Source organism: Calidris pugnax, unplaced genomic scaffold, assembly GCF_001431845.1.
Source record: "Calidris pugnax isolate Ruff unplaced genomic scaffold, ASM143184v1 scaffold17, whole genome shotgun sequence".
In the NCBI taxonomy this organism is placed as follows: domain Eukaryota; kingdom Metazoa; phylum Chordata; class Aves; order Charadriiformes; family Scolopacidae; genus Calidris; species Calidris pugnax.
This window is the reverse complement of record NW_015090794.1, coordinates 1,559,718-1,569,308: the sequence shown is the minus strand read 5'-3', so window position 1 is coordinate 1,569,308 and position 9,591 is coordinate 1,559,718. Positions and strand designations below refer to the sequence as shown.

At 49.9% G+C, this 9,591-nt stretch overlaps 1 protein-coding gene across 1 annotated transcript; it reads left to right on the top strand.

The window, feature by feature from the left end:
* Positions 1–543: 543 nt before the first annotated feature.
* Positions 544–2,897, top strand: B9D1 (B9 protein domain 1). The gene is made up of 7 exons (XM_014936236.1): positions 544–646; positions 870–938; positions 1,051–1,162; positions 1,232–1,328; positions 1,423–1,485; positions 2,021–2,088; positions 2,269–2,897. The coding sequence occupies exons 1-7, from the start codon at positions 581–583 to the stop codon at positions 2,406–2,408; spliced, it is 615 nt and encodes a 204-aa protein (XP_014791722.1). The 5' UTR covers positions 544–580; the 3' UTR covers positions 2,409–2,897.
* Positions 2,898–9,591: the final 6,694 nt, after the last annotated feature.

The following is a 9,591-nucleotide window of genomic DNA, read 5'->3' as shown; positions in this document are numbered from 1 at the left end:
CCTGGCTCGGGAGGGCAACCCTCCAGGGACCCCAAAAGTGTCCCAAATGCTTTTCCTCCCTGGAAAGCACCTCATGGCTCTGGTCCTTGCTCAGAGCGGAGGGAGCCGCTTCAGCCCAGCCAGCAGCAACATCTAGTGGCCATGTCCTTGGTGCCTGCCATCAGCCCCCGGCTACGATTTAAAAATCGCTTAGTGGGGGTAATATAGATTAATATTTAAAAAGCAAAAAATCCAGAAAGTTCAAAACACGAGGAGGTATGAAGAATAGCAGAGGAGAGCGGGCGGTGGGCCTCAGCCCCAGCCCCTCAGGCCTGGTGGGGCAGCCATGGGGGTGAAGGGGCTGCTGAGCCAGGCTGCGGGGCATAGGGGGGACACGGCTGGTCCTTGGGGGGGAGCTACTCACGTTTTGGGGGTGCCTGCCCGCCTTCTGGGGCGATCCGCCCGTTTTTTGGGAGGCGGGGGGGGCGCTCCGCGAAGCGCCGTTCGGCCGAGGAAGTGTGTCCCCGCCGCCGCGCCGTCCGTAGCCATGGCAACGGCCTGAGCGCGGCCCCTGGCAACGGGGAGGGCCGCACCCGGAGCCATGGCGGCCGCCGGCAGCCCCAGCGTCTTCTTGGTGGCGGTCAACGGGCAGATCGAGAGCGGGCAGGTGAGCGGGCCGCCATGGGTGGGGAGGTCCCGCCGGCCCCCTGAGGAGCAGGGAGCCCGATCCCCCGCGACACAGCCCAGCCTGGGCCTCAGCAGCGCGGCCCCGGTAACGCGGCCCTGTCTCCGCCCGGGCGCCGGTAGGGCGGGCTGGGCCTCAGCCCGGTGACTTGGGTTGGCCCCCAGTCCCGGTAACTCCCCGCCATCACAGCCTCTCTCCCCCGCAGTTCCCGGGATTTGACGATCTCTACTGCAAGTTCTGCTTCGTCTACGGCCAAGACTGGGTTCCCACAGCGGTAAGACCCCATTGTGCACCCCTGAAACCCTGCCTGCCTGCCAGGCCCACCGGCAGCCCGCCTAAAATGGGCTTAGTGCAGGCCCCTGCCTCACACCACGTTCTCCCCACAGGGCCTGGAGGAGGGCATCTCCCAGATCACCTCCAAGAGCGACGTCTCGCCCAGCACGCTCGTCTGGAACTTTCCCATCGACATTACCTTCAAGAGCACTAACCCCTTTGGCTGTGAGTGCTGGGAGGGGTGGGATCCATCTTGCAGAGCAGGCACCCCTCTCACACCCCCTTCCTTTGCAGGGCCACAGATTGTAGTGAGCGTCTACGGACCTGACTTCTTTGGCAACGATGTGGTCAGAGGTTATGGAGCTGTTCATGTTCCCTTTACACCGGGAAGGTGAGGTCACAACCTGTTGTTCGGAACTGAAACACAGATTTTTTTTCTAGTTACTATTGTTTCTTAAGTTCCTAAGTTCTCTTGTTCGTTTTAGACATACAAGAACCATCGCTATGTTTGTTCCAGAGTCCACATCTATGCTGCAGAAGTTTACAAGGTAATAATTAAATACCTTTTTTAAAGAAGTCCTTCTTGTTCTTAGTCACATTTTACAGAGCATGTTAGCTGTCACTGGTCTCCAAGGAGGTGTGCTACCGTCCATCCCTAAATCTTACTGCAGCTCAGGGCTTTTCTTGAAGGATAGCCTCATTAGTGCAACCTGGAAAACAAAGGCAGAACATGGAAATACAATTCCCAGTTCTATCTGGGATTATTCTGGGTAATCAAGAGTTGAATCAGTTTCAAAAACATCTTTGCCGTAGAAAAATTCTGTCTAGACCAGAAGTAACTTAGATTTAACATAATCTGTATGAAACTGGTTTCTTTTTTTTCCTTAGAAAGACAAAACTTATTGTTGATCAAAGTAGATCAGCAATAAAGCAAATCAGTCTTCAAAAACCCTCTACTGCAAACAGAAGCTGGGACCCTCATTAAACCCCCCTTGGATTTTTTAACATGCATGTAATGAACTGTATCAAATCCAAACACTAGCAAATGTATCCAATTAATTCTTTTCTGTTTTCTTCTCCAAGCTGGTTCACGGGGAGACGCCCAGAATTTACTGACCCCAGAGTGGTAGCACAGGGAGAAGGAAGAGAAGGTAAGTCCCTGGGAGGTCCTGACTGTAACCCAACAGGGCCACGGCTTGGCCATCCATCTTCTGTTAAAAAACAAGACTAGTTATTCCTGCTGAGAAGAGTCCTACCTGGATATGTGAAGAGTTCAGCAACCATTCAAAAACCTCCATTAACCAGTTTTATTCATGTCTTCTTTCTTCCAGTAACGAGGGTGCGATCTCAAGGCTTCGTGACCATTTCCTTCAACGTAATGACCAAAGATATGAAGAAGTTGGGCTATGAAGTGAGCTCCAGCGACATGGAGAACCCTTCCCTGGTGCCAGAAGGGATTCATAAATATTGAGCCCAGGCAGGGGATGCTTAAAGGCTCACAGAGAAGTTAAGCACTTTGAGGCCTTTTGTGGCAAAGGGAAATGTGTGTCTGACTAAACTGAGAAAATTTCACTTGAGACCATTATTCCAAAAGAAACACAAGTCCACGAGGCTTTGGAATAATTACCCAAGTATAATTATTTCAGTAATCACACCGGTTTAAGTATTATATAAATTAATGTAATCACATAAAATATAGCATTTTTATGAGTCATATCAGGCTATCCTAAGACCTGTAACAAAGTATTTTTTATTACAGCCTTTTGTACATTCTTTATATACTTAAAGAATAGGGAAGTTTATAGTTGTAGCAGTTTTCCTGTGTTTAAAATCATTGCAAACTCAATTCTTTTTACTACTGTGGTAGAAATTGGAAACTGAAATTATTTCACCAAATCCACCTCTAAACTAATGCTAGCACTTTTCTTTTAGGCCAAATAAACCCAGTTTTCTAAATATATTTATTTGTATTTCTACTGCCAGGGGTTTTATTTGTTTGTGCCAGAATGGGCATTTCTAAGCCCTAAATCATCCCGGATCTGCTATTCTTACAGGTACAAAAGAGAAAGAAGTGTGTGCTACAATGGTATCTGACTAATTGCTTGGTCATTTTCGTATTTAAATTTGGGCGTGTAATCCCTTGTGTTTGCAAATACCAAGAGATGACTGTGAGAACGACTTCACCTGATACCACCCTGTGAGCCAACTCCAGGGACCTTGAAACTGTAGAAACACAAGAAATAACAGACAAAACACCCGGTTATTATTGGTAGTTATTGGTAGTTATTGTTTCTTACCGAGCAGTGGGACTGAATTAATTTCTGAAAAGATAACGTGATCACTGTAATTTTGCTGTGAGCATTGGCATCTTCTATACCATTTATAAATACTTTTCCAAACACGTTTACAGATAATTTGTCATCTTTTACTTTTTTCCTATCTTGTTTTTGTTGGTTTTGCACTTCCAGTAAGTTCCTCCAGTAGTTTTTTTTCAGCCACTGTCGTAATCTCTGAACTGAGTTAATGTTGGAATCCAAATTAGTATTTCCTGTTGGCTCAGAGGGGATGCAAGGAATTCTGCTTCCTTTTCAGAAGCGTTTGGGAGGCAGTTAGCTACGGCAGCAGGATAAATATCTGTTTGAAACACTTGGAAGGCAAACATTAAACCTACTACGGCTTAAATACCATTTTTCCCTTGAGCACAGTTACCTGCACCGTTCTGATTAGAGCAAAACTGCTCGGCAGAGACTCTGCTTGTGAGAAACCTGTCAAACACCGTCAGAGCCCGGAGCTGGTGCCCCCAGGGGTGCAGGGATTTTATCCACAGGCACCACCACCACCCATCTCCTCACTTGCTCCACTTTCAAAAAAGTCCTTGGAGGCCTGGCCACACCGAGAGCCATCAGAACCCACACCCACATGCTCGCAGCCAAGCTGCAGGGACCCTCAGAAGAAAAAAAAAAAAAAAAACACAGTGAAAAAATGGGGTTTAGAAAAATACACACACCCCCCAAACTCCCTAAATCAGTATTTATGACACGTGACTAAGCAGATCCCATGCTGCTGCCTGTGGTATTAGGGCTTTTTGCCTATTTTCTCAGGGGTTGGTTGGGTTTTTTGGGGTGGTTTTTTTGACTCCTCAGTGTCTTGAGCACGTTAACAACCTCCCCACACCTTCTTCAAGGCCTTAAAAATACGTTTAGTTCGTGAGCACTTCCCGACGGGACATTTTCGGTCTGGCAAAGTTTGCTCCTCACACAGGACACGCGTGGGGGGATGTTTTCGACGGGTGTTTCCCGAGTTTGATGCTGTTCCTTTGTTGCAAGAAGCCACTGTTGATGTCTCTCAGAAACATGCTCCTCTCCCAGAGATGGATTTGCTGCTGCCCTTGGAATTTTCTGGAAATCTGTCCCTGGTGTAAGTCTGCAGTGTTCAGGAGTGGTGGAGAGTCAGCAAGACCAGGTGACATCAATGAGGATGGGATTTATGACCCATAAGTGTTCCTGGCTGTTAATGTCAAAGCTTAAAAACCACCCAGGCTTCAACAACAGCCAAAACCCAGAAAAACCCAGCGGAGGCTCAAAATAATTTCCTCTCGCCCACTCTCCAGGCGGCTGTAACCACCCTGCCCCGTTACAGGTTAATCCTTCTCCCTTTGACTCAGAACCCGACTGAAGCCCCCGAGCCCCGGCAGCACAGACAGTGGCACGGGGCTCTAGGCTGGTGCTGCAGTTCCTGTCCTGTTCCCCTGAAGTCTCCCCCACACAGTGAAATTGGCCATTAACCTCCCTCAGCCAACATGGGCAGGGAAAAAAAGAAATCTTTATTCAGAACATGCGTCTTGACACCGGATGAGGCTTCGAGGCGGTCAAAACAGAGACCCACCAGAGGTGGAATGAAGTCTGTGAGATAGCTGAGGACTTTGCAGAAACCCTTCTCCACTCTGGAGGAACAGGACCAGGCTCACTTCATGGGAGGGTTTTCCTGCCATCACCATAGAAGCCACCCTGGGAGGGAGACAGCCCAAGGCAGGGACTGAACAGCAGCTTGGGAATGAAACCCTCCAGGAAACAGAAAAGCATTTGGATAGTTTTTAGGAACTGATATTTGCAAGCCCTTTCTACCAAAACTAGGAACTGCAGCGTCAGCTCCTGCCCTCTCGTGGCAGTTTTCAACCTCTAGGAAGATGTTGGAGGTTGCTAATAACAGCTAGCTAACGAGATTGCATCAAGGACACCCAAGGTTTTCCTGTTCCTACTTGAAAAGTCACTCAATGCAACGGTGCCAGGTGCCCTTCCACTGCCCCTTGTCCCAAGAGCACGGGGCAAACGCTGCCCGGGGCCACGAGCCACCCCAGTGGCCTCTCAGGGAGCAGGACCGAGCCAGGAATCTGATTCAGTGAGTGCTCGAGAGACCATCTCCGTCCCGAGACGAGTGAGGCTGTTGTACAACATCAGGACTGCAGCAGATAGAAGTTCTCTCCAGCTGAAACTGAGAGTCTTGCAGATGGACTAAAGCCGACAGCAACTGCTCCACAGCAGCCATGTCACTTTAGGAGCAGAACCCTCCTGTGAAATACTCCGAAGATTAGGAGCAGAACCCTCCTGTGAAATACTCCAAAGGGGAAAAAAAACCCAAACAAAACAAATCCAAAAAAGCACAGAAGAGACAAATTTGAAGAAAATTTGAGCTTCAGGTCCAACTCTTCCTGGGCTTGAAAAAAAAAAAAAACAAACCAAACCCAAAAAGCACAGAAGAGGCAGATTTGAAGAAAATTTGAGCTTCAGGTCCAGCTCTTCCTGGGCTCGTCACTGGCAGCATTTCATCCCATCACACCCCCAGGATGACCCATGTCTGCCAAGGCCACTGGAGCATCATGCCAGGACCCACTACCTGCAGAGATGGCGGGGGCTAAACACCCTGGATCCGTGGTCCTGGACACAGGACCCCCAAGCAGGAACACAGCAGAGACATCAAGGCGGCCTGTCCTGCACCCCTGCAGGGGATGCTCAGCCCCTTTCCTCCTCTGCCCGTTCACCCACAGGGTGTGCACTGCAGAGAGGACCCCTGAGATTTTTTCCATCATCTGAGGAGTCCTCTGGGAGGCAAGACATGAGTGAGCTTAGACCCCAGGAGCTGAGGCACTCACAGCACCCAGAACAACCTCTACATTTGGAGAGCAAGAAAAAAAAAAACCCACAAAACAACACAAAACTGCAGCTCCCAGCAGCCTGCAGAGAGCACCCAGCACCTTCCACTGCAGCAGAACAGAGTCTGTGGAGCAGCTAATGAGGGCTAGGCTTGAGATAAGTTGAGTTCCTGGCCATCTTCAGGGCACAAATGTTGTTAGAACCATCCTTTGGCCACCAAAACCAGCCCTGAGCCCCCAGGAGGGAGGCTGCAGAGAAGGAGGGTGCCCGCTCTGAGGATGGGGTGCAAGCAATTCAGTCTCTTGTCCTTCAGAGGGAAGATCAGCAGAAGCATCTAACTGCTGTAGGCTTCTATTTTTATACCTCTATTCAGGCCAAGATATTTAAGTGCTCAAATTCACCTCGGAGAATATCACTACATTTAAAGCCAGACTTGCTAATGAAGACATTAAAAAAGCAAAAAATAAAACCCCCCCACCGCCGTCACCCAACACAACCCCAGCCAGCCCACAGCCTCCTGTATGTGCTGTTATACCAAAGCAGAACCAGCTCCCTTCAGCTTGGTTAAACCAACAAATTTCATTCTCCGGCCAAAAAACCCCTCAAGAAGAACATGGACCTCATCGCCCTATTGTCACAGATTCCATGTTCCCACCCTGGTGTGGCACAGGGAAGGTGTCTAATGATTTTCCACCTTAGAAATTAGGAGAGGTGGTTCAGCCACAGCACTAGAGGCAATCCCACATGGGTTAGTGACAATGTGGCTGGTGGGACAAGTCCACACTGAGTCACCATCCCACGGAGGGCATTCAGCCCTCGCCTCCATCTGCTCCAGCAGCTGGGCATGAAGTTCTCCTCCACCCCCTGCCTATCTCAGCTATGCAGTGTGATCCCACAGGCTCTCATGGAAGCCAGGAGAGTACGTGGTTTCACAAAGGGGTTATTGGGCAGCTCTATCTGTGACCATAAACGCAATGTCTTTGCTCCAGGAAGGTCTTTGCTACCAGCAAAGCAGCAGAACCTGGGCCAGATGGAGCTCTGGTCTGATCTAGAGCAGCTCCAGTGCCCAGTTTTTAAACAGAGCTCAAAAACGATGATGCTGCACCTACTTGTGAGGATCTCCCAGAGCATCTTCAAGCTTTCAAGCCGCAGCGCTGGTGGCACCGACATCCTGCTGAGAGTTCACATCAGGCAACAACAGGGGAGGGAGCTGAGAAGACAAACTCCACCGTGACTACTGCTTTATTCCAGCCATTTGAAACGTCATTGATTTTCCTTCACCTGAGAAGGGGAACACAGTTGCTCAACGAATGACACAAGAACAGACCAGGTAACACTGTCCAGGCTGCTTTTAGCTTTGCTGAACACGCACAGATGACCTTTTTAATACCCGCTCCCTCCACCCCCAGCATTTCATCCACCCCCAGCAGCCTTCGTCCCTCCGCACACGGGTGTGTTAGGGGGTGCCTGTGCTGTCTGCTGGCCATGAAGATGCCCAGGTGCTTTAAAAACATTTTGTACTTTTAAAAGCATTTTCGACCAGAGTTTCAACGCACATCACAGCTAACACTTCTGCTGGCCACCAGTTTACTTATGAACCCAGTTTGCACCAGCAATCCTAGGACAGATTTTCCCCTCATCTCTTCAATGAGATATTTACCGGGTCCCCGAGGGTCCCCAACTCACTTTGCTCCCCCCAGCGAAGCCAAAGGACACACCATCTCTCCCCAGGGCACCACCACGCTCCCCCATTCATCGTTTACAATTTTAACCTCTGCAAACAGCTGGGTTGTGTTACACTGGTAGGACGCCAACCCCTCATTGATCACCAGACCGCTGCCAATTAACCGCCCTAATGGGTAATCGGCCGGGACGTCTGAAGCACCAAAGGGAATTCACTGAAACCCCAAGTCTCCAATAATTAGAGGGTACAATCGATTGACAGCAAAACACAAAGAGACAGGGTTGCAGAGACAGGGTTGCTACCACCGTGTACAACACCAGGCTCTTGATAATCCTGATAGTTGATAATCCTAAGCCCCAAAACTTGTTGTGTCTTTATGAAATCGGTGTTCGCTTGTGTCCCAGGACAGGGAGGAGATTACCTGGAAGGCAGATGGCAGCTAACCTTGAAAAAGCAGAAGTTTTTAACGTGAGGGGCCATATGAATCACGCTGGTTCTCCGAAACACCACTGGCAAGAATGTGGCCCAAGGCAGCACAGGAGCTGGCCCAGACTCTTCTCCTGCAGGTCAACGGAGAGGAGCAGGAGAGCAGGAGTTGCACCACTCGGCCCAGGACGAACACGAGGAAACAGCAATGTACACATTCAGCAAAAATACTCTGGCAACACCGGGGCGGATGAGGGCAAGCCTCTAGATAATACTTTATCCAGACAGCCCTTTTCCTCCCCAAGAGCAGGCAAAATACCACCTCGCTTCACAGAAGAGGAAGAGGAAGCCCGGGCCGGGGCAGAGCAGCTGCCCAAGGTCAGAGGAAGGCTCAGCCACAGCCAGGTCTCTCACAAGAGGCTTTATCAGCTCAGGCCCCCTTGCAACACCCAGCAGCTTACACCTCCTTTTTTACAAGTATGAGAGAGTCATCACAAAGTTTTCCACTTTGAGCCCTTCCTAAATATTTTCTGTAGCGAGCAGCTTTATTTTAATAGGTGCAATTTTGAGAAGCCGGAGTAAAACAGTGAAGAATTGATCCCAGAAGGAGAGCCCAGGTAGGGGAGCAATGGACAGACACACAGAAGAGCCCTCCTGCACGGGATGGGGGGAGAACATCCTCCTGTGAAAAGGAGGGGCACAAAAAGAAATGGGTACCAGAGCAGCCACCCCTGGCAAAGGAGGTTTTTCCTCTTTTCCTTATCAGCCCAAACACAGAAGCCAAATGAAGTGAAGACCTGACCGGAGGCAGCACAGACACCGGGGTGTGAGGGAGGCACCACCACAGAGCTCTGCATCACAGGCCTGAAACCAAACAGACACCTTCCCCCCCCGGGCCGCCTTTCCAACAGTCAGGTCTCCAGCACCACTGCAGTCTCAGCATTAAGAAATTAAGTATTTGATTAGTGATCAGTCTGATTGGCAGCAAACCATAACTACAGGAAACCTGGAAGGGCTGTGGAGAGGCAGGCTCTCGAAATAGCCCGCTAATGAAGTACCCTTCAATTTAAACCATCCAGAATTAGAAGCTGAAATCAGTTCCCAGCTGGAGGCAGGCTGGCTGCTCCCCCACTGCAAGGCCACTCCATCCATGGGACAGAGCCAAGACCTCGGGAAGGGCGAGGCTGAACTACGGCAAAAATGGGAAGTGAGGACTCCCAAAATCCATTTTCTCACAGTTCCCCAACCCTCATTCCATGGCTTTGGAAGTCACACCTTCCCCAGACCTCTGTCTTGACATAAATACGGAAGCCTCCACCGAGACAGCACTCAACCATCCCTCCAAAAGCGCCGTTTAAAGGGTAACGTGGTTGAAAGAAGCAATTCAGTCACCT

Coding starts and splice junctions, on each gene's coding strand:
- B9D1 (XM_014936236.1), top strand. CDS start 581: ATGGCGGCCGCCGGCAGCCCCAGCGTCTTCTTGGTGGCGGTCAACGGG. Junction 1,329..1,422: donor GTTCCCTTTACACCGGGAAG/GTGAGGTCACAA, acceptor TGTTCGTTTTAG/ACATACAAGAACCATCGCTA. Junction 1,486..2,020: donor ATGCTGCAGAAGTTTACAAG/GTAATAATTAAA, acceptor TTCTTCTCCAAG/CTGGTTCACGGGGAGACGCC.